Source organism: Crinia signifera, chromosome 7 (assembly GCF_055691185.1).
Source record: "Crinia signifera chromosome 7, ASM5569118v1, whole genome shotgun sequence".
NCBI lineage: Eukaryota > Metazoa > Chordata > Amphibia > Anura > Myobatrachidae > Crinia > Crinia signifera.
Window position 1 is genome coordinate 52856825 of NC_139223.1, and position 24959 is coordinate 52881783.

At 43.8% G+C, this 24959-nt stretch overlaps 1 protein-coding gene across 2 annotated transcripts in view; it reads left to right on the plus strand.

Annotated features, from left to right (window-relative positions):
* The window catches only part of MICALL2 (MICAL like 2), a 62820-nt gene that overhangs the window by 31462 nt on the left and 6399 nt on the right, over positions 1–24959 (plus strand). Inside the window, exons 5-15 of one of the 2 annotated variants that reach the window (XM_083153082.1) lie at positions 2909–3069; positions 3537–3658; positions 4774–6246; positions 7438–7694; positions 8178–8271; positions 10267–10424; positions 13931–14128; positions 17934–17989; positions 19017–19140; positions 21213–21303; positions 23492–23565. In XM_083153082.1, the coding sequence (XP_083009208.1) occupies positions 2909–3069; positions 3537–3658; positions 4774–6246; positions 7438–7694; positions 8178–8271; positions 10267–10424; positions 13931–14128; positions 17934–17989; positions 19017–19140; positions 21213–21303; positions 23492–23565 (2808 nt within the window). The remainder of the gene's footprint in view (positions 1–2908; positions 3070–3536; positions 3659–4773; positions 6247–7437; positions 7695–8177; positions 8272–10266; positions 10425–13930; positions 14129–17933; positions 17990–19016; positions 19141–21212; positions 21304–23491; positions 23566–24959) is intronic. The other variant, XM_083153083.1, reaches the window with a different exon arrangement.

Genomic DNA, 24959 nt, shown 5'->3' on the forward strand with positions numbered 1-24959 from the left:
GTGACTGTGTGGGCACAAGTGGGGTAGATATGTCCACCCAAATGAGCAGTATGGATGGTGTAATGCTGCCTCACAGCACTGAGGTCATGGGTTTGATTCCCACCATGGCCATAACTGGGTGGAGTTTGTATATTCTCCCCGTGTTTGAGTGGGTTTCCTCCACATTCCAACAATATATACTGGTAGGTCAATTGGCTTCCAACAAAAATTAACCCTAGAATGTCTGTGTGTGTGTGTACATGTGGTAGAGAATATAGATTGTAAGCTCCACTGGGGCAGGAAATGATGTGAATGTTCTGACTTTCATTTCCGAAGGCAGGAGGAACTCCTTTGACGACCATTGAATAATTTATCCCGCTAGCGACCGATGTTTTGCGTGTGCGCATGTGCAGAGGCCCTTCTGTGCATGTGCATACGCCTCGCACGTTCAAACACGGCGTGAATTCCGTGTGGGAAAACGATCGTATAGGACCATCCGAGCATGGGGTGGAGAGGGCCGTGGAGGGCTGTTTGGGCTCATTACCATATGCGTATGTCCCGCGCTTCATGGGCGTTCCCACGAAAACTCTGGGCGCGCATATGGTAATGCAGTGTGGGGGGCAGACAGCTGACATAGCCAGATGTCAGCTGCCCGCCCATATCCCTGCCTTCACACGGACGACTATCCGAGTGGTCTGGAGCACTCGTGGCTGCCTGTCCGCTCGGTCCATCAGTCGATGGTCGGCGACCATCAGAGGATGGAGGAGGTTTCCACAGGCCAGCGAGTGGCTGTTCACATGAAACATCCACTCGCTTGGCGTCCTACCGCATTCGAATGGCGTGAGCGATCCGTACCATCGGCGGGGTTAAGAACACTCGTGCCTGTCCGCACATGCAGCCGTCCGACTTAATCAGAATAAGGGCCAAGGTACTGAGGGGGGGGGGGGGGGCGCAGATGTTTGGCCAGCCAGCTCTTAGGTAGTTATTTCTGTGGCATACACCTTGGTCCAGGTATGTGAATAATAATCCTGGCCCTGAGGTTACGTATGTGCTGTGTAGCCATCTACAGTCACAGTAAATGGTTTTATCGCTGCTATTTCTCCTCTTCCGCCTTGTTTGTTTGCATCTGATCCCTCATTTGTGCTCTGGATTGAGATGTGTGTTTCTCGGAAGTCAAATATTTCCAGAATAAACACAAGCTTGGCTGAGATCCTGCCCTAAAACTGCCACGGACAGAGTTTCAACATGTTCGCGTTAGTCTGTCTAATGGAATAAAACTAAATATATAAAGACATTCTCTTTAATTTGTCCTTTTTTGTTAACTTGTCCGTTGGGTAATAAAGAAAACAAGGTTTGCTCTGCGCTACAAGCTCTGCGCGCTGTAATACGTCTGCAGAAAACATTCATTTAGTGGAGTAATTGAATTATCCTTGTTAGTGGGTCACTGGTTAGCGCGGCATAAATAAATACATTGCCATGTATTCCAGCTAAGGAACAAGGATATATTGCCTGCATTCTACATACTAAAGGAACATTATTTGCTTAGAAAATGCCAAAAGGCGTGCTACCCAAATTCGTCCAAGACAGTGGGTTATATATTAACACAAAGCAAACGTGGAATAATGCAAATCAAGCTAGCAACCATTTGGAGGATCTAGCGTACAATGAAAGTCAGGATACATTGGGTTACTGCATTTTTTGGGTCGCATTTTTGCAGATCTCCGGTAAATTCAGGGCTAGCTGGATCTTTGCTGTATCTCACTTTGGGCCAGATGTACTAAGCTTCAAAAGTGATTAAATGGAGAGTGATAAACAACCAACCAATGAGCTCCTGCCTGACATGTTTCAAACACAGTCTGTGACATGGCAGGTAGGAGCTGATTGGCTGGCTGTTTATCACTCTCCATTTTATCACTTTTGAAGCTTAGTGCATCTGGGCCTTAGCGTAAAAATGGGGCGGGATGTGGGCGGCGACATTGCTGTCATGCAGAGTTGTTCTATCTGGTGACATAGGCATGTAGATATAGTTCTGGATGTATGGAGAACGCAGGCTAGGATAGAGCTGGTGCAAGTGCCCATAGAAATGAGGACTGTAGACAGAAAAACCACACATGAAGCAGCTTTCCTCTGGAAGCGGCAAAGATCCTTGTGTTAGACCTATGGAAACTCACACTCATCCATTTAGAATGTAAGCTCTCACGAGCAATGCCCTCTTCTCTCGTGTGCTTTTTCCTTCTCTTACGTAAACCATCTTCGATGGCACCAAATCCCACAGTTGTCTGCTACCCTGATAGTAATTTCATGTTTATGTACCCTGTACTTGTCCTTTTAAGTTACTGTTTCCTGTTTTGCTTGTTAGCTTATGTACTCTGTAATTGGGTGCTGCGGACCCCTTGTGGCACCATATAAGGATAAAAGGATATTGGGCAGGATATACCAAGCAGCGGCGGTACATCCCGCTGCCCATTGCGCTGAGGCTCACCGCATATGGACTAACATATGTGGTGAGCAATGCAAAGGGCAGCTCTCCTGATAAGATCCCTGCAGCCGCCTGGACTTCCTTGTTTGTAATGGGGAAGTCGAGTTGAGTATGCACAGTGTAGCAGTTGACTGCAGGGCATGCTGGGAGGGATCCGCGTCAGATTCCTCGTACAGCAGTTTGAACGTACCCCCTTACATCGGAGCTGCGGTGGAAGGGGCTTCAGTGCATTTCAAAATGCAGTAAAACCCCCCAAAACTGCATTTTTTTCTTTAGTATTCTCGTTTATATGTATATGGTCCTTCTAAGGTTAGGCCTTTGTTTTATAAATGTGTATGATTCCAATTATCCTGCTACCATTCCAGAATTTTGCAGCTTAGCTGATGAGAATTTTTTTTTTTTTTTTACCTCAGATATTGTTTTATTAACGCACATGTTTCTCTTTTCCAGTTGGAGGTGTATCAGCAGTGAAACGTCCTCCGCCAGACACCATTGAGGAGCCAGCTGGTAAGAAGATGACCAACCATGTGGCCCCTAGCCCTGAAAGGACACCCGTGAAGCAACCGCCACAGAGAAGCCCGGCACCTATTGAAAACGCTCCTGTTAGAGCAGTAAGTGTTATTCATTGTGTATGACAGCCAGCAGCTACAGTGTCCATTCATGTGCTACCGAACTACAGATCCCATCATCCTCTACCACTGGCCAGCTGAGAGATATTGGTTCTGTAGCTTGGGATTCTCCCATTTAATAAGCATTTACATATAATTGGTTTTATTTTCAACTGATCAGCTCTGTAATACAAATAGCCATGTAAAAATACTTCAGGTTCATTGTCGTGTTTGCATGTGATTAATGAATTTTATTTATAGCGTCCCCTATGTGGCAGTGGTGACTCAGAGGAAAAGTATTGGTTATTTATGTCCTAAGAAAGATTTGTCCACAGGGTCAAAGGAAGCAGACGTAGAATGTGTTATTCTTTTTTCATCTACGTTTTTAGTTTTTTATCTGAATTGAAGCAATGCATTAATGTTGACTGCAGACAAGTTTTCTAGGTGTGTGACCCTTTATATCGTTACAGGGCGTTCGAGAAATTAATCCAAATAGTGAAGTAATCAGCAACTGCTCTGTGTGTGGTAAACATGTGCATTTGGTCCAGAGGCACATGGCTGATGGGAAGCTGTATCACAGGAATTGTTTCAGGTAGGTGTGCTGTACATGGAAGGAACAGAGATGTCTGCCATACAATGTGTTCTGTACATACTGTATGTGCTACAGTGGCCAGTGGAGTAACTGAAGGGTCTGAGCGTGCTGTTCAGCCTCTCACAGGCTCCGTATGTTGAATTGGCTGCATCACTGATATACTGAAGACTTTTAGTAACTTGCCAGCTGTAAGAATCCATTATAAGACACCTGTTCAGTCAGTGAGATGTGTGGTACAGCCTGGGGCCGGTAAGTTTGTGCACTTGAACCCCAATCAACTTAAGTACACTTAATTGGACCCTCCCATTTTAGAAGTATGTTTGACTTAGGCTGCCTAGACCTTTGTGTAAAATATTGCATGATTCTTTTTAGTTTAAAACTAATATTTTGTGACCCAATATTTACTGGGTCACTAACAATAGTGCCTGATCCATCCCCCCCCCCCCCCCCCCCAACCACCACCACTCCTTTCACCCCAACCACCTACACATTTTTATACCTTTATCCTGTTTCCCTCATCTCTCTCTGACCTCCCTATCCTCACTTGCTGCTCTCACCCCCCCCCCCCCCCATAACTCTCATCGGTCATCTTTTCTCTCACCCCCTACTCCCTCTTATGTCTCTAACTCTCTCATATCAGACCGATTCCCTTCCTCATCTGCACGTCACATCTCCCTTTATTTGTCTCTGTCATTCTCATCTGTCCACCCATCTATTTTTCTCTCCCCTATCTCTTCCAATATCTCTCTGATGTCAGTCCACTGTGTTTCTCAGCTCTGTCCCCAAGCCCTATTTCTCCATCTGTCTGACCCAATCACCATCTCTCTCCTCTCTCACCTCCAGTCTGTGTATATATCCCTTATCTCTCCCTTACCCACCATCTCTTTCTCTCATTTACCCTCCCACTATGTCTGTCTCCCCGGCCTACCTCCAGTCCCCTTATCTCTCTCTCTTCAAGTAGCCAGTGAGGGGGGTTCCTTTCATCTAGACCTGCACATCTACGAGACCAAAATCTTAGACATTATATAATAGATTTGGGTGCTGTCTGCCAGTCTGTACTTTTTTTGTGTACATTTTCAAGGCTTTAAAACTAACTTATGTTTGGACTATTTCAGGTGTAAACAGTGCACACGGACGCTGCAGCCTGGTAATTATAAACTAGGAGACCAGCCTGGTACTCTCGTCTGCAAACATCATTCTTCTCACACTCCTTCTCCAATAATAAACAACGTTACATCTTCTGGCCCATACAGTCCTGTAGTGTCTTCTGTAGGAGGTAATACGGCCAGTCCAACTGCAACTACACGGCCTAGCAACACCACCACTAACAATGCCTGGCAACGCACCACAAACGCCCCTGTTACGGTACCAAACAATAGGACTGCTGCTGGATTTGTCAATAATAACAAGACTAATCCTACTAATATCACAGTTCAGGAGCCTGATAATAACCTATACAAATTTCACTCCGCAATCATCAAGGATGGTCCAAGTTCTGCAAACACAACCAGTCCTGAACCTACAAACAGGACCGCTGTTGGATTTTATGGTAACAATAAAGCAAATGCTAATCTCTCGAATGGTTCTGGAGTAACGGAACAGCTTAACAAACCTGCACATAATCATTGGGGGGCAAATAAGGACAGGACAGTCTTTAATCCGTCAGGCAGCGCTGCCCATGTACAGCAAGCCACAAGTCCAGCCCCAAGTTATTTACAGACGGGAAAGGGAAATATAGACAATAGAAACTCTCCTGTGCCTCAGAATAACTCCTTTCAAATGGAAGCTAAGAAAGAGTTAGACCAAATTAGCCAAAAAGGCAAAATAAACGCCACCTCAGATAATGTCCCAAGTGGGTCTCCTTTGCCAGCTGCAAGGACACCCGCTCATAGAGAGGAGGAAAAGGAACATAGCACAAATCCTAAGCCTTGGATTTCTTTAACTTCAAAAAATAAGGAAGCTCGGGACGCATTCTTCCAGGTAAAACCTGTAACGGAAACAACAGCAAATCCATCTCCATCGGGTCGAGAATCCCCCAAAATATCTGTATTCAATGGGCAGGGAAAGTCTGTGGCTTTTAATGTGACACCACACACTCCTGTGAACACTGAGAAGGTTAAAGTTGACGATAAGAAGGTTAAAATTGATGATAAAAAGGTCAAAGTTGACGATAAGAAGGTCAAAGTTGACGATAAGAAGGTCAAAGTTGACGATAAGAAGGTTAAAGTTGACGATAAAAAGGTTAAATTTGATGAGAAGATCAAAGTCGACGATAAGAAGATCAAAGTCGACGATAAGAAGGTCAAAGTTGACGATAAAAAGGTTAAATTTGATGATAACATCAAAATTGACGATAAGAAGGTCAAAGTTGCCAATGAGAAGGTTAAATTCAATACTGAGAAGGACAAAATTAACACTGAGAAAGTTAAAGTTAACTTTGAGCAGAATAAGAATAACAATGAGAAGGATAAAGAGAACACTGAAAAGGACAAAGCTCGGAACTATCTCCTGAAAAATATTCCTGGTTCGACTCCTCTCTCACCAGTCCGAACAGCAGAGAGTCCAAACAGTATATCCACAACAAATAGGTACGGGTGTCTTACCACTCTTTTTTTTACATTGAGTGTTTTTTGTTTTCCTTGTATTTATTATTTTCAATATGTGTTTTATTGAACGTACACTCTAGACACAAAATACACAATATGAATTGAAACCTCCTCAATCATTACATTAAAGATTGCATTATCCAGGTGATACATGACGTTGAAGAAGTTTCACATATAATCTCAGTAAAGACGATAATAACAAAGATATCCGTGTTTTATATTTTTCTAGAATATAATAAGTAAATAACTCTGCACACTAGCCATTTGGTAAGCAGGATATAATTACAATAGTGTAAATTGTCCGTTGGTCACTTTCTGAATAACTGTGTCAAAATGCAACGAAGTTAGAACACAGATCTAAAATATTTTTTATTTTTAACCTTTAACAGTAAGCAACTTCTACTAGTATAACATATTGCCTACCTGTATTCGAGGGCCGCTGATCCATCCACAGAACAACCTCCAATCTCCTTGGTTTTTTTTATTTTTATAAAGCCAATGTTACTTGGCATGTCCTGAAGTGTGTCAGTGTATTGCCAAATGCTTGTCTGTATTAAGGCAATAGTACCTGCTTGTTGAGCTATACTTATACTGTAATGGTTCCTTCCAACCCAAGATTTGTGTGTGTGTGTGTGTGTGTGTGTGTGGCCTATATACAAATTAGTTGACACATTGGGGGAAATTTACTAAAGGAAATTTGTAAAAAAAAATAGGTGTATTTGTATTTTGAAATACACTTATTTTTGACATTTACTATCCCGAAAATACGGCTATTCGTATTGATGTGCTATCAATACGAATACAAATTGCCGTATTTTCGGGATAGTAAATGTCAAAAATAAGTGTATTTCTAAATACAAATACACCTATTTTTTTACAAATTTCCTTTAGTAAATTTCCCCCATTGTCTATATTTCCTTGGTAATCCAAACCTGAAAGGGAATGTGGTTAAAGGATTGTTGTAAGGACTGTTCCATCTTCACCAAAATATGTGTGTCTGCAGTAGCGGATTACCTTGGAACATCTTACTGTATGAAATACGTTCATATTTAAAGTTTCCAAAAATGTACTCTCTACCGCCTGTACGTTCCTAAAATAATTTGTCACTGAAACTGTAATCCTGCATTCACCAACATGGCTGATCGGGATGTCATATATCTTCAATTTATAAAGGACAATTGACCCACCTCAAAGGGGAACACCAAATGTCACACCAAAGATGGAGCCTGAAAGACCAGTTCCAAAAGAAAGAAAGAGCAAACTGCCATCTGCTGTTTCCATTCCTGAGCCTCCGAAAACTACTCCAACATACGCCGATTCCAAAGGGCCCAGTATGCCGAGTTCTGTTCCAGAGCAGCCGACCCGTCCAGCACTGCCAAGTGTGGTAAACCCAGGCAGAGTCCAGAAGGTGGAGGAGCCATCTAAAAAGCGTGAGTATACTTGGACTACAGTTCTTCTGCTAGGTTTAGTTATGGGGAATAACTGTAATCTGCACATTCCACCATAGGGGGGTATTCAATCTAGGATCACGGCTGTCGATCCCTGCGGACAGCTGTGATCCTGGCCTGTTTGCGGTCAGCCTGACAGCTGAACGACAGACGGGATTCAATGTCCTGCCTGCCAATCGGCGCAAAGGGGGCGTGGCCATGGATTGTCGATCTGCATCCGGGATCGCGACAATCCACGGTCTTTATCGGCAGAACGGGCCCAAAAGCTTAGTCGGGCTCGTTCTGCCGTGATCCCGCTTCAATGCTGTCGCTAAAGACAGCATTGAATAGGGGGCCGCTGCTATTTCTCCCGTTGGAAATAGCGGCGGCACATTGAATACCCCCCTTAGTGTGTTCCTTCCTTCCTGGTCTGATGATTTGCTTTGAAGTGTGGTTCCTCTTAATGAATGGTTTTATTTATTGCAGCAGAAAATCCTGCCACAACCGTGCCAAAATCAGAAGCTCCGGAAGACTGGAGGTCTATGTTGAAATCGGTTGACAAGAAACCAGCGTTTTCCAGGTATATTCCAGGGAGGGGCATTATTGCTGGTATACGGGAAATCCCTAAAGCAGTGTTTTTCAACCACTGTGCCGTGGCACACTAGTGTGCCTTGAGCTGTTCTCAAGTGTGCCCCCAGATCTAGAGATGCCCAAACCAATTTACAGCCACCACCAGGTCAACTGTAATTTACTGGTTTCTTCTTTTCATGTAATGGGCCAATGTATTTTATTTTTGTTACCTGTGGGGACCAGTGTGATTGTTTTTTATATGGGGGCCAATAGGTTTGATTTCTTTCCTGTGGTGGCCAATATTTTTTGCCCTGTGGGGATCTCATGGTGTGCCTTGGCAATTTTCAAATCTTATTTAGTGTGCCGCAAGGTAAAAAGGTTGAAAATCACTGCCCTAAAGGGAAACTCCACACTTAAAACCTTGATGTTGCAAAACCAGTGATCTGATACCTGGTTCTCCAGCAATTTAAAATATCCTTAAAATTAAGCCTGAATGTGAGGCCTCTGATTGGCTGAGAGAGCTCTCCCAGCCAATCAGAGGGCCACCTGGTCTTTTGTAATGTTTTCAAATTCTGCCACCCACCAGTACTCCTGCCACCAGCTCCTCTACACTGTTGCCCGCCAGCCCTCCTGCTGCCCACTGCTGTCTCTGCTACACTGCCACCCGCCAGCCCCCTTCCAGCACCATATGTGTCATGGCGGTTCGCATGCGACATCGGATGCTGGAAAAAAGCACTTCAGATGTGATGTCGCATCGTATCCGATCGCACAAATGTATGGGGATCATAACTTTCTCTCCCCTGATTTTGGGAAGAGGAGGTATATTGAAGATATTTTGTTTTTATGAATTTGGCCAGCCTTCCCTTTTTCATCCTCTTTTTAATATTGGAAAGGTAAAAGGCAATAAGACTCCTTGCTAAGAGCAATACTAAATACTGCTGTGAAATGGTTCTCTGTTAAAATCAAATAGAGCCATTGTGTATAGCAGCAGTTTTCAACCTCAACTCAGTTCCCCCAGCAGGTCATGTTTTCAGGATTAATGTTTGTGTGGAAGCAGGTGGGATACTTATTAATCCAGCAAACTAGATTAAAATCCCTTTGTCCCTGCTGACCTGGGAAATTGCCAGGTTTATCACCCAGCAAATTTGAAGGTCTGGTCCCTAACCCAGCATTAGAGCAGGGTCGGAGACTGGGTGGTTTCCTTTCCGCTGCCAAAAATCCCACGTGGATGTGTGTACATGTGCAAAAAGCTGGGATTTTACTGGCTCTGGAAAAGGGGTATAAATCAGAAGCTCCCACCCACCTAATTAATTATAACCCACCTAATTAACACATAACCTGCGGTGGTTCTTGAGAACAGGACTTGAAAACACCAGGTGTATAGTGTAATATAATATTACGTTACATTGTAATTCTTATATTACTCTGGGCTTTTATCTATGTGACATGGGCCTGGATTTGTAAAACTGCATTTTTTAAAGTCTTCCTTGAAACTCGGGACATAATACAGGAATACTTGTATTTGTTAGCACATTACACACCTACAGTATACAATATAATAGAAGGCTGCGGTTTTTAATCACACCGCCCTTTGAGTTTCTGCACGAGGCCTCTTGTTGGAAATAGTTGTGTTTGAGTCATCTTTCACTATGTAAAATTGTTTTATAACTTGGAAAGATTAACTCCAGGCCACTTCCAGCTCTGTCATATGTGTGTTTACAGCTTGTGCCTGGGAAAATCCCCTGACTGCTGGATTACAGAACGATCTGGCACTAGTGTTTCCTGAGCTGTTGCCTGGGTGCAACAAGATCGTTTATTACAGGGTTATGGCTGCAGCCAAGGCGATTCCTGTTTCCCGACCACATAAATCAAACCCGTTTCTTTGCCTCCTATTTGTCACTGTAATGCGGGGTTTGTGTAAGATTAAGTCTTGCTGCTTCGGAATGCTGCAGATGCTGGAGCAAAGCCTATTTCACCCTGCAAATGCTTATTGTATTTGACATAGGACTGTGCACGAAGCCAAACCTACTCCAAAAGAACCGCAGACCACCGCTGCTGAAAAGAAACCCACGACGATTGTTACTGTGCCAAGCCCTGCTGGCAAAGAGAACAACCCAGTTCCACCAAAAGTACCTGCTGTTAAACCAAGCCTAGTGGTCACAGGTAAAAAAAAAAATTAAAAGACTAAAATATGCCAACGACAGATTGAATCAACTGATATGAAGGGCCGCCAAGAGAGGGGGGGGGGGGGGGGAGCGGGTACTAATTACCAGGGCCCAGGTTTGCTGGAGGGGCCCATAGGGGCCCTGGTCTGACCACCCCTTTCCCCTCCGTACCCCCCCCCCCCCCTCAGCAGCAGCAGTACACACCTACAGCATGTGTTGTGCTGATGACAGGCTCAGTATGAGCATCTCACTGACACCCTGAGAGTAATGCTGAGCCTGCTGTCAGCACAGCAGAGTACATTCTGTAGGTGTGTGCTGCTGAGGGGGGTATGTGGTGGTGATAACACTCCTCCTTCGACTTTAGAGTGTGTTTACTCCCCCCCCCCCCCCCCCCCCATCTAAACATTTTGGGGGCGTGGCCACGTCTCCCTGATTAGACCACGCCCCCAAAATTTTACCGGAGCCCGGCATACCTCTCAGCGGCCCTGCAGATATGGATTGTGGGTCCAGCTACTTGGGGGAGCCGATACAGGCACCCTGGTAGATTTTGCCTTTGTGTATTTCCTCTGTTTCATATTCACTGTTCCATACGATTGTTGAGCTGCCCTGATGTACACATGTAAGGAGAAACATGAGGGATGATGGAGGTAATACAGAGGAACTGCACAAAGAATACTGTCTTACAAATGGAGGGGGGTATTCAGACCTGATTGCAAAGCTGCTTTTTTTCTCAAATGACCAAAACCATGCTGCACTGCAGATGGGGCAGATGTAACATGTGCAAAGAGAGTTAGATTTGGGTGGGTTATTTTGTTTCTGTGCAGGGTAAACACGTTGCTGCTTTTATTTTTACACTGCAATTAAGATTTAATTTTGAACACACCCCACCCAAATCTAACTCTTCCTGCACATGATACATCTGCCCCATCTTGTTTTTCTCCCATTTGAGAAATAAGAAGCTTTGTGATCAGGTCTGAATAAGCATGTAGTTGCATTTTTCTCCACCTCTTTCTATAACAATATCATTTATCTGTTCAAAATTGGCCAAACACTACCTCTTTTATTACTGGTCATTCGTGCGAGCTGATAAGTATTGTGACTTATGTTATGGTAAGGAGGAATCTTTCCTAATCATTGCCAATTCCTGCAGACTCATTTTACTCCTAATTAAGGTGAAGTAGTGTCATCCCATTGTGATTGAAAGGAAGAGCAAATGCTTACATTGGAAATTCACCTGATCAGTTGACATCTACATGTCATAGTGGGTGAATTACGTCTCCCGTGGCAACATTAAAATTCCCTACATAGATCGAAGCGTTGTAGTCCTATGATGTGTTTTGTATTGTTTTAATCATTCTCTTTTATTATCTATCTTTCAGCTGTCTCTCCATTTTCGCTTTACTGCTTTTTTTTCATTGGCTTCACAACCTTTTGTGTTGTACTTATTTCCTATGCGTTCTGTCTTCTAATATCCCTACTGTTTTGTTGTTGTTTTTATTACTTCTTTGCAAACTCAGTTGAAAAAGTAGATTGAAAAAAAGCTAGTCTTCCCTGAGGTGCAGTCGTCTCTCCTGAGGCGTTTGTGGTGAGCTGGTTGCATAGAAACTCGCATGCACGGTGATTGTGTGTTTGTGCTGTAATGCATGCTCCTTAGCGATGTACTTTACCCCTTACATCTGCATTGTCAGCGTGTGGATTATGATCTTAAAGTGACATAGAGGTTTATATACATTCTCTCAAACTAGGAACTGTTGATATCCCCGAGGCACATTGTACCCTGTGCCTCCGTGATGTCTGAAGTTTCCAGTGAGGTGCAAGGTTGTGCACTCATAACTAGTTCAGCCTGCAAATGACTGCCCCCACTGTGTAGGGGGGAGGGCAGGTAAACTTTAAAATCATAAGATTGTAGCTTTGTAGCATTGCTGTGATCTTTGGGTTCTGTACAATAACTGAATTTACCCGACGCCTTATGTCCATAATGCAAAGCGTTAAATTGCTTTAATTTTTTGAATATTATTGGGAACATTTCACAAAAAAATTAAGAGTTTCTGCTTGTGTCAACATGTCGTTCCAGGTATCAGGAAATGTGTTTCCGCCATTATTGTTGGGAGGTTTCTCTCAGTCAGAGGGCCCTCTCATACTTTGCAGTTTTCAGACACAACATTGCATATCTCATGGCATGTGTGTGTGTGCATGAGGTTTTAGAGCAAAATATGTTTATTGTGAATTTTTGGGGTATAGGAAACAAGGTTACGATACAGCAAGATAATACCATCAACGTCATCATGTAATGTAACATAAAAACATATTAGGAAGGGAAGCATGAAGAGGCGAGGGAGAAGAAGAGGAGAAAGTGGGTAAAGTTGAGGGTTGGAGAGGAGGGGCAGATCCGATACAAATCAGCAATTACAATCAAATCACATACAAATAAGATAGTGTACATATGTCAGAACTTGGGGATATAGTAACTGGAGCAGAAAGATGCTAAGGTAGTGAGGAGGGGGTAGATTCCAGTGCTGTCTTATACGAGGAAGATTCTTTAAAGGTTAACCATGAAGCCCAAGTGTCTCTGAAGGAATCGTAGTCTTCTGCAGCAGAGGACACTATATCTTCCATGTCCATATACATATCTATTCTATGGAACCACTCTTTGATTGTTGGAGGAGAGGAAGATCGCCAGCGCACAGGTATAATTGCCTTTGCCGCATTGTTTAGACGGCATAAGAGGGATTTTTTGTATCTTGGGACGGATCCAGACGAATAATGAAACAGCCAAAACAGGGGGTCTGAGGGGACCGTTTCACCTAGTATCTTTGTGGAGATAGAGATGACGCTATTCCAGTAAGGTTGTAATGAGGGACAGTCCCACCAAATGTGGAAGGGATTTCCGGGGCCTGAGGAACAACGCCAACAGATATTTGGTATGCCTAGCCCCATCTTAGATAAAGTGTCGGGGCATCTATACCACCGTGACAGTAATTTATATTGTGTCTCCACTACCAGTATGCTGGGGGAGCATGCATGAGCAAGGTGGAGGATTTTTCCCCATTTGGCATCTGTTAAGTCAGTCCTCAGGTCTTTATTCCATTTTTTAGTGAAGCAGGGGAGATCATGACTAGCGTCAGCTAATAGTAGGTTGTAAATCTTGGATATAGGGTGGGAAGGGGGCTCTTCAGATGAGCATAAAAGTTCAAAGGGGGTCAGAGAAGGGGATCCAGAGATATTGGGATCTAGAGATGACAGAAAATGGCGGGTTTGTAGATAGCGCCAGAAATCACTTGCCGGTAAATTCCATTTCCCGCGTAAGTCCTCAAATGGAACCACCCTACCCCCACTCACCAGCTGTCCCATGCGAAAAAGACCCACTTTATACGTGCATGAGGTTTTTTTTGTGTGTGTGTCAAGATATTTGTTTTACAACTTTGTCTGCCTTTTGTAGTAACACATTTAAGTTTTTACTTTGCCCTTTCTATGGTTTAAATAAAAACTCTGCCTCTTTTTCAGAGCCAGCCAATGTAATACCTCCAAAGAAAAAGCTTCTGCCTGCCAAATTAGACTTAATTAACGATTGGCCGAAACCTGAGCAAAAGTGGCAAGATGGCGCTGTGGTCACTGAGGGAGAGGCACCCACATGGCGCTCTCACTTTTCAACAGACAAAGTCGCTTCTAAAGATCCTTTCACTTCAGACAAGACTACTACAGGTACTGTGTGCACTTGCTGGTGTTCATTAACTTGGTTGACTCAAGGGGATTATGGCCGAGGCAAATGTGGGACTGTATTGTATGTTCTTAAAAAAGTGTCATCTCAGAGCATCCACATTTTTAAATGCAAAAACTAGGACATCCGTGTGAAGTCTTCCATTATGCTATCAGTACTCCATTCACGTTTCCAATAATGTGATTATGTGAAGGAATGTGGATATAGCAGCCTATTATTGTAAACCACCAGCTCTGTGTCATCTACCTTACTATAGCAGGGGGAGGGAGGTGTAAAAGGTGGGAAATTTGGGGTCCAGGGCTGTTGGGACAAATTGAGTTAAAGCAGTTAACCAGATCTATCCGTAGCAGTGCATTACAGACACTAAAGGGCGTGCAGATATTAGAGAGGAGGTAAGTGATTGGCCTGTGTCCCAAAAGGGGGCGGAGAAGCCGGAAAGCAGGTGGGGAGACTCTTAAGATCTCTCCATGGTAACACCTTCTATAAATAGGACGAAGCAGTGAAAAGTCTAGTTACCACTTATAACTCTTTCAGACATACGCAAAAATCCCGGGATTTTTCACGTGCACGTGCATAATCCCAGGACTAGCGTATGTCTGAAAGGGTATTCCCAGGATTTTAGTAGACTAAAATCCTGGGTCCTACGCACCTGCAATAGACGCAGGATTTTTAAAAACCCAGGATTGTACCGGGTTTACAATACTGGGTGGTATGTCTGAAAGGAGTATTATAAAGGGCTTTTCACTGCTGGGAATGAGTCGTAGGGTTGACAGTAGTATGATCGACATGCATTGGGTCGACCAATGAAAATTGACATGCATCAACTTCGACACACCTGAAGGTCAACATGGTCTTAGTTCGACAGGTCACTAGGTCGACACATGCATTAGGTCGACAGTCAAATGGTCGACATGGGGTTTCATAGTTTTTTTTAATCCCGATTGTTGACACAGTCGACATGGACACTAAAAAAAGTGCTGCGCTTGCCATGCTATATGCACATTATTTTCCCACCACGCGCTAGTGGATGGTAGGGCATGAAAAACCGCCTGTCGGTGCATGTCGGCTAAAAAATGTAAAATACCCCATGTCGACCTTTTGACCTAGCCCATGCTAACCTAATGCATGTGTTGAATTGATGATCTGTCGAACTAAGCCCATGTCGGCCTTCAGGAGTGTCGACCTAGTGACCATATACCTTCACTGCTACATGAATAGACTATTTTATCTCTCTCCTCTTTATCTCTCTCCTCTTTATCTCTCTCCAAGCTTTGATAAATATGGGCCAATGTTGGCAAACAATTATGAATAACAAATTTGGACATATCTGATGCACCAAAAACAACCCTCGTTTATTGACCTATTACAGTGCAGAAAATCTGATCTGTTAGATATGTCAGAATAGTGACATCATTGTATTCCTCTGTGATCTGTAGCTACGTGCGGTCCTACTGTCCTATTGTGGATACTGCCTTTCTATTTCGATTTCGATTTTTTTTGGGTGTCAACGTTACAGAAACAAACTTGTTCTGCTCATGTATCAAGGAGTGGAAATAAAGAGCAGTGGAGACGTTTCCCCTTAGCAACCAATCTTACTCGGCTGCTGGGATGAATACAACAGTCCTATCCGGTCTTTTGCTGACATCACACACCCTCCCCTAAAATGCTTGGGCATGCCTGCGTGTTTTTCCTGACACTACCATAGTTTTTTTTTCTCTGGGTGCCGGACGGGGTCCCGACTGTTAAAATACCGACAGACGGGTTCCCGACGGCCACCGGCTATTCTCCCTCGTGGGGGTCCCGCAGCGAGCCCGCAAGGGGCGTTGTTGCGCTCGCCATGCTGTCTGAGTCCGGCCAGTCGGGATCCCGACTGTCTGAACCCTATACCGCACCTTTTTTCTCTGGAACTCCAACAGCTCGTTTTGGAAATAGACTGGAGATGTCATGTCGCATATTGCATAAATATGTATTTATTTCATTTTATTTTTTGCTAAATTATGAAAAAGAATTGTGTATTAAAGACAGAAAAAAGCAGGGTAGAACATATTTTCTTTGCATATCATCGCATTTCAGCGATCCACGGCATAAGTTGCTCTATTAAATAATTCAAAGGCCTAGTATGGGTCCACCTGGAATATGAGCTGCATCTGTGTACATTAGTTATTGGCCTTTATTACAAACACTCCCCTGTAGTTTTGATTTAATCTCCAAGTCCCAGCAGTTATCGTTACAGCGGTGTTTTTGTTTCTGTACATGTTATTTTTAACTCCTCTGCATAGAATACACACCAGCCGGTGAGACATAAACTTTCTGTCAGCTAAAAGCATGACCTCAGCAATGTGACGGGTTGCACAACAATCGCCTCACCCGCCTGAGTCACGTTAATGACATGGGAGGTAGAAAGTAATCCCACGTACTGTCAGGTGCGCGCCTCTGTAATGTTTCCTGCTTAGAGCTAAATTTAGTGCCAAGTCATTATTTTGCAGACTTCCTTCAAAGTAATGTACTCAAATGGTTTTTAAGAAAGTGATTGATTCACTGATACTTGTGCAGCGGAGCCTACAAAATGGCTGCCTCCGCTAGGTATTTAAGTGTTGATTTTGCAAACTGTCCCAGGGGACGTGCAATTTTCAGAGCTCTGTGATCAGGTATACGCGGCAACCTATAGTGTATACAAATTTTTGTTCATTGCCTGCATTTAAAATATTTACCCATTGCTTTTCAATCAATACTTTCAATTACCTGCATCCAGTGTTTTTATCCCGTGCCTCAGTTGTTGATTCCTCCCCCCCCCCCTTGTGTCATTGTTTTAAAAAATGTGTTTTCCTTGCATTCAGGAAGTTGAGATTAAATATTTAAGATGATACTTGGCTTTTTTCAGCGCTATAATCCCCAGCCTGAGCTGTCCATGCGGTCCTGGTGTGTGATTTAAGCAGCATTGACAGCTGCTGAATGTGGAAACAGACACAGTCACTCTTTACCCTGAGGCAATTGATTCTGGTTTGCCTACCCTATGGAAAGTGTCTGAGATTATTTACTATCCAGAGATGTAATATCTTCACTTGGAAGGCCAGGCGTAGGCCACCTGTGGAACTACAAGTCTCTGCAGGCCTGCTCGGTCTCCTGGGTCTTTTGTTTTGTAGCTGTGTACTTTGTGTCTCTGTGTATTGATGCAGCTTCTTTGAGCACAATGCCCTTATTATGCTCTTGTCACTGTATTGTAAACTAACTTTTTACAGGAAACCTTCCAGATAAAACTTTTGAGTAAGGAGGCGACAATGTTTTGTAGGAAGACAATGTGGGGCGAGGGGGGGATGTATCCGATTTACACGGAGGATTGTAGTGATTTCCTTTAATTACAGACAGACCCTGCAGTTAGCTGGTCAAGAGAGCAGCTATTATCTGTGGTGCGGAAACTGGCAAGGTCTATTTATACCCAAGCTGTCCAATTTAGGCTCAAGCCTGGGTTCATTTAGCAATAAAATGCACAGGCCAAGCAACACACAAACTTTTCGAGGGGGGGGGGGGAACCCTATCAGCTGCGAACAGCACTCTGTGGGTGAGACTTGCCATTGCGATGGCATATAAAGGCCGGCGATAGCACCTAAACTCACCCCAGGACTGCCAACCAAACTATGCTATTCCCGCGCTAGCATAAGTGCCGCATACAGCCGTACTTACTCCTGCTTGGAGCGAAGTGGATTCCTGTGTTGCAATTACACAATCTGGGTTTGAAGTAAGGGCTATTTATTTACATAACTTTTCATTAATTAATTATTTTTCTTGCAGCTAAACCTTCCGATCCAAGTCTGCGGGAGAACAACAACCTCACATCACCCAACAAGGTGTGTAAATAAGTAGAGGAATCGAAATGTACAAATATATACTAGTCATGTTGATATAATGTGTGATGGCGGACACACTGTGGTGAATGCAGAGTTATACATTGTGTGAATGATTACAAATGTGTAGTTGTACACCTCTTTATGAGCACATTAATACCTTACCCGTGGGGATGCAGTCAAAATCCCGACCGCCGAAATCCTGGCACTTTGTCCCTGGGGATTCTGGCGCCGGGATTACATACCAATCCCTACCCGTGTGCTTGATTTCTAGAAGAAAAAATTTTGCGCACTTACATCCTTGGTGCAAGAGATCAGCTTGTAACTGATATATTCATTGTCGGGTTTGTGCATGAGAGATCCACTGTGGGAATGCAGTAGTAAGGGCCTATACTTTGGGGTGTGGCCGGTTACCTTAGGTGGTAAGGCCAGCCACCCGTGAGAGGGAAGTGAATGAGTTACTCACAGTTCAGATCACCTGTAGATCCACCAGCTCCCTCTACAAAATTGAGTCGAGTGCAACACCGCGCCTGCCCAATTCTTGTTTCTATTTGCCGTCACCAGCTGTTTGTAAATCTAAGGCATTAGTAGCGCATACTTATGGGCCTGGTGCCATTTAGGCTGGCCATTGTCTGATTTTACCCATAATGAAGTGTACATAAGAAGAAAAAATAGGTCTGGCCCCTCTTGGCTGCCATTTTAATGTAAACTCTGCAGCTATTACTTTCCATTCATGATTATAGAACGCATGAGCGTTCTATTATCTTCTAGAATGTGCTAAATGAACCAAGAAGTAGAATCTGATTGGTAGCTAAGGTCAATATCCCATCTTCAATAAAACTCCCATCTAAAATGACCCCTCAGACTATATGTAAGTTTGCTTGGATTGCCCAAACTATTAATGCCGATACCCGGTTCCATCTATACTAGATCCGGCTCTGGGCACAAGCCCTCTTGCTATGACATCTAGAAGACCAGGCTGTGTTTGCAGATTGTTTGTGGTTTGAGTAAGCCTTCTGGTTTGTTCTAGCTTCGTCCAGAATACATTCCAGAAGAGGTGATCCAGAAGCAGCTTGAGATCATAGAGCAGGAGCTGGACACGTTGGAGCAGCATGGAGTGGAGTTGGAGAAACAGCTGCGGACCTGTGATGGAGGTGAGGCTGTCACTGTGTAGATGTAAATAGAACTTTTAGTTTTAGCTCCAATCAAAGTTTGCTGATCTCTACCCGGTATCCGGACTCATGATAGATTGGCTCTAGTTCGACAGTCATACGGTCGACCACTATTGGTTGACCGGGTCAAAAGGTCGACAGTGAAAAGGACAACATGCAAGGTATGTTGACCTAGACACAAAAACATGGGAAACTCACATCGACATTGACCATGTCAACCTTTTGACCATGTTGATTTTTTGACCATGTCGACCTTTTGACTGTCGACATTGTAGATCTAATATACTATAACCCTCTATCCAATGAGAGTGTCCCGATGTAGGGATTCTACTTAGCATTATTTTCCTTCTCTTCAGGCTTCATCTAGCTTACTTTTGTATACCTAAAGCATTATATAGATTTTGGACATATGTCACACACTTTTTTTAATGCAAGTTACACATTTCTGTTGTGTGCATGCACATGTCCATCTGTAGTGGCTAGGTATGATATACCCCGGCAGCGGAGCCCCGACGATCAAAATTCAAGGTTTGGTAACCCTAATCCACAACTACTGCAGGTTAACACTAATTACCCAGCTATTCTCTAAAGGCCCATACACACTGGGCAACTTTCAGCTCGAAAGCCACCCAGTGTGTACGGGGCAGTGGTGAGCGCTGATGTGCGCTCCCGCATCATCGCTGACCCAACCGCTCATATGCTGCTATTCCCAGCATGTCAGCGACGGAGTGCATGGCTTTCCATAGTGTCCTGCTATGGACGCTAAAACGAGGCAAAAAACGCTCAGTGTGTATGCATTGAGCGGGTTTCGGCCCAGCGATTATCCCCATCATTATCCATACAAACTGGGCAAAAAACCCCAGTGTGTATGGACCTGAACTGTGAAAATAACCCAAACCCAAATAAGCAGCGGACATTAAGAATTGAATGCCTTAATAGCATTATTGTAATGATTAAAAGGGGAGGCATTTTAGGAGACTGGTGTGCCCTCCCAGATACTGATACTTTCCGTTGCTTCTATGTTATATCATGTGACACTGGCTATTCACTTTTATTTATTGACCTTTATTTGTGGACTACTGTAAGATAAATTCCTATTTCATTTTGAAAGTAGGAAACAACAGATTGGTGTTAGCTGTCCTATGGGCACTCCTACAACTAAGGTTTATTCCCTATCAGAATCCATACACAAACTTCCAATATAAACACCTTGGAAATGAACTCATGACCTCGGATCTGTGAGGCAGTAATGTACCCGCTACGCCAAACTTGCGATCATGTAACGTTTTCCTAAGCAGAAACGAATGTCCTGTGATCCTTATATTGAGTTCTGTTCCTGCACCCCTATGTACCATGTGAACACAGTGGAACTCAGGATGTTCTAAGCATTCCAGACGTACTAAATTCACCATGCTTAGGAGGTCATTCAGGTTTATTCATACTATTGCGAATTCAAAACAGTGAGCGAAGTTGCGCGACTTTGCATCCACATAAACATTTATGCGCATGAGCAGCTGCATGGTGCGAGCGGCCATGGCGAATTGATTATTCGCCAGCCACTGGCACACAGCATTGCTGGTGGGGCGGTGGTACATTGTTGCGCCCATGGGAACGCACAGCTTTTCATGGTCGTTCCCATGAAAACACTGGGCATTACCATGGAAATTTGCCCGTGACACGGTGCGGGGGGCAGGCAGCTGATGTCAGCTTCCCGCACAGGGCGCTCGCAGATGTAAGACCCCAGAGAGGTGTCTTAAATCTGCGAGCGCTTGCTAAATCATTCGATGGTCGATGACCATCGAATTATTTTGTCCCCGCATGCAAGGCTGCAAAACATCCATTCGCATGCGTGCGAGGGGGGGCGTGGATGGTCATGCGTGCGAGGGGGGGCGGGGCAGATGGTCATGCAGGCAGCGTTTGGTTGACTCGCAAAGCTGCAAATTTTGCAGCTTTGCGAATGACCACCTTAGTGCCCAGATAATGTCCCACTCCCAAATCTACTGTACATTCTACACCAGCGCCCTCAAATAACAATATTCTCTTCTTGTGTGCAGATGAGTCGGAGGATTCGCTTATGGTCGACTGGTTCAAACTCATCCATAAAAAGCAGCTTCTGCTGAGAGAGGAATCTGAGCTGAATTACATGTGAGTGAGATTTTGTTGTTTAATCGTAGGCACAATGCCACTGTTGTCATATGTTGTGTTAAGGGAACAGGAAGTTTCTTTATAAGCAACATCCAGTGTCCTTCATAAAAATAGTCCAGAATGAATCTGTCAAAGAAACTTGATATCACCGACATGATCACAGGGAAGGATTTTTTCCGGTTGCAGATCACAATAGAAAAGGACTGAGCAAAGTTTGCTGACTTGGCAGACCTGTCACAGCAAATAGAGACACGGACTATATATTTTTTTTACATCAGCTAAACCTTTGCTTTATATTTATTTATCTGTTGATTTGGAATGACTTAGGCAGACATCCTCTAGTAGCAAAGGACTGCAGCTTTATAATTCTTCTTGTATGATTCACCCGGTTCTGAGTGATCACATACAGATGTGTCCAAGTACATCTAGCCTCCGTTCCTGTTAAATAGCCTTTGTATTTGCGCTAGCCGGTATTATCTGGCATCGTCCTTTTAAAAAAAAAAAAATTTGCAACTTTTTCCATTAAAAATGCACCTTATTTGCAAAATAAAGCTAATGGGATGCACAAGCAGCTTCTGATGATTAAAATGATATGCAACATGTCTATAATCGGTGTGAGACTGCCACTGTATCTGCATACGAAATGCTATGCTACACTGGTTTCCCGGAAAACAGAGTAATGTTTCATTTATTTTGCAGAAACAACGGCATTCACACACAAAATATAGACATGCCGCGTATCAATTTAATCACCGGTAGCTGCTTGTGCATCCTATTCGCTCTGTTTTGCAGATCGCTGTAGGAATATTGTGACTTCCGTTTTGGCTGTTCTCATTCACTGGAATATATGTGTTTAGCTGGTGGATGTCGGTGCACCAAAATGCATTGTTACACACTGGCAGAGGCCGGAGGTAAGGATGGCCTTATACAGGGAGAGCAGTGGTGGATGAACGCATCTAATAAGTGCATCACAAATAAGTATTTTGAAACTTTTTTTTTTTTTTTTTATTGAATTATCTTGGCCAAGTACAATATTATTTGTTCTTAAAACCTATACGTTTGAAAAAGTAGTAGATTAAGTTTTTTCATTTGCGCCAGTATTTTGTTTTTTTTCCCAGCAATAATTCCCTCATCTATAATGTGCTATGCATCCAGAACCATTACCGTGATCCGAGTTTAATAATTAACATTGTGTGCAAATATCACATAGAGTTATCAGATTTGACTGCTATGCACACACCCCATGTTAATGTAATATATCAGACCCTGCTGGCTGCGTGTATGTCCTAAAGTGTGCTCTTGAGCTAGAACTTACTGGACAACTGGCGCTATATATAAGCAAGATGGAAGCTAAGGTAGAAAATCAGATAACTGGTTTATTTGATCTACAGTATAAAAAAATTCAGTCATAGGTCAACCTCAAATGGTTGAAAAAGCCGGCCCCGGTTACTTATTTTTCATCGTTGATTAAAAAAAAAAGTCACCTGTGCCTATCGCAGCAGTAGCGTAGCAAATCATCTTGCCAAAAGCATAGTTAGAAAAGAAGGCACTCAAAGGGGAGGGGGGTATTCAATCTGTGCCTATATTTCCCCGACAGGGGAAATAACGGCATTCACCTATTCAATGTTGCTGTTAACGACTGCATTGTAGGGTGTCAGATCTGCCTTTTTAAACAGTCGGCTCTGTTTTGTCAGATTGTCGAATTCATTGCCGTTTTTCGACGGCATGAAAACGGCCGGGATTCCGACTGTCGGAACGTTCCGATTGAATACCCCCAAAAAACTGTAAAATAAAACTGGTTCAGGAACCATGTTCCTGATGTCCTATTTGATGAGAGGTTAAGGAACCGAGTTGCTGCTGACAATTATCCCTGTATATTGGCCATTTGGGTTCAGCCTATTAATTACTGTAGATCTACTGAACCACACCCAGAGAATAGTTACCCCTGAGCTGTCGGCCCGATAACTCTATTACAGTACAGTTTTTATCTTCATCCATGGTCTTGAATCAATGAACCGTGCTCAGAATATTGTAACCCGCAGTGAGAATTAGGAGTGGGCAAGGGGTGTGTATTGTTGGCAGACGCTGGGCTTAGTAAATAACACTGATTGAAAGAAAGTAGCTTGGCTGACTGTCAACGTTTGTGCAGAGTATACAGACTCCTAATGGTTTGGTCAATGTTTTCCAGATCCAAGCAGCAAGCTCTGGAGAACCAGCAGCAGGATGTGGAGACTGAGCTGCGGAACCTCATGAACAAGCCAGGTGAGGATACGGAGCATGGGACGGCCTAAGGGCAAGTTAAAGCGGTTCTATGAGTCAGAATTTTGCTCTGCGGTGAGACTACTGCTGGCAGCCCTGATATACAGAACAGCCACACCGCAGACAGGAATTGCTGCATAGGAGTGGCCTGAAGCACGAAAGTGAAAGACAGATTAGCTGTATAAGTGGGTGTGAGTGTCAGGTATTCAGGAAGCAGCACACCTGTATATGTAAGAGCTTCACTCTTGTGACCTATGAACTGATCCATGTTGTGTGATACAAATATTTGTGCTTTTATGATTCATTGTCTGGATAATAAGCCAACGTGTTCTAATCGCTGTGCAAATGTCAGCAGTACTCAGTACTGCAGGACGTAGGATGAGGCACAGCGCTACTGTGTAAGGGGCTGAAAATGCTCAAACTGTCCCTTCACTTGTACGGTGATAATAGCAAAAACAAAAGGACTTAATGGTATCGCTTCAATCCATGGGATTCACCATTCCAAATGCTGAGCTATAATAATGGGGAGATAGCTGTGCAGCTGATAACTGATTCGTCCCCTAAGAATACAATAATATTTAACCCTTTGAGTGTCAACATCTGTATGAGAGATGTGCAAAATATCCACAAAAAAATGGATGTAGCGAGAGGGCAGTGCACCCACGATGAGGCGGGCTGTGCGGCTGTGTGGCCTGCACAGCGTGACCTCTGACCTTGTCAAGCTGTGCAGAGCCGCGCTGCCGGGGTTGGGAGAAGCCGGGTAGCGTCTGAGTGGGTGCTCATACACCACCCGGCATTAGACTGCGCATGCGCAGTCTAATCCCGAAATACTGGGATTAGTAACTCCAATCCTGGTATTTGCGTTTTAGGGGCCACCCTTGTGCAGAAGCCTGTGAAGTCTGGGATTGTGACATCCATGCAGTCACTTGGAAGTAACTACAGATCAGACTGACTGTACAACCTTCACTTCCCATGTTGGCTTAGCGTGAGAATATAATAGCATGACGAGTGCAGCGAGGCACCGAGCTTGTAACACGGATTGGGGGGTCCATTCGACCGTTGTCAGCATACAATTGTGAAACACTCATGTCTACCTTTTCATATGTCGACACTTCACCTCTGTCTGTCTGCCCTGAATGTAAGCTCTCACGAACAGGGTCCTCTCTCATATACTTTTCAATCTCTCACTTACACCATCTTCGATGCACCGATCCCAGCGGTTTTCTGCCACCCTGATACTAATTTCAGTGTTTCTGATGCAGCTATGGTTATGTGCCGTGTAACTGTCATCTTTTGTCACTATTTCCTGTTTTGCTTAATTATGTACTCTGTGCGCTGCGGATCAATGAGAGAGGTTCTCCATACGCCGTGGCCTTCTCCGTTATCAGTTCTAGACC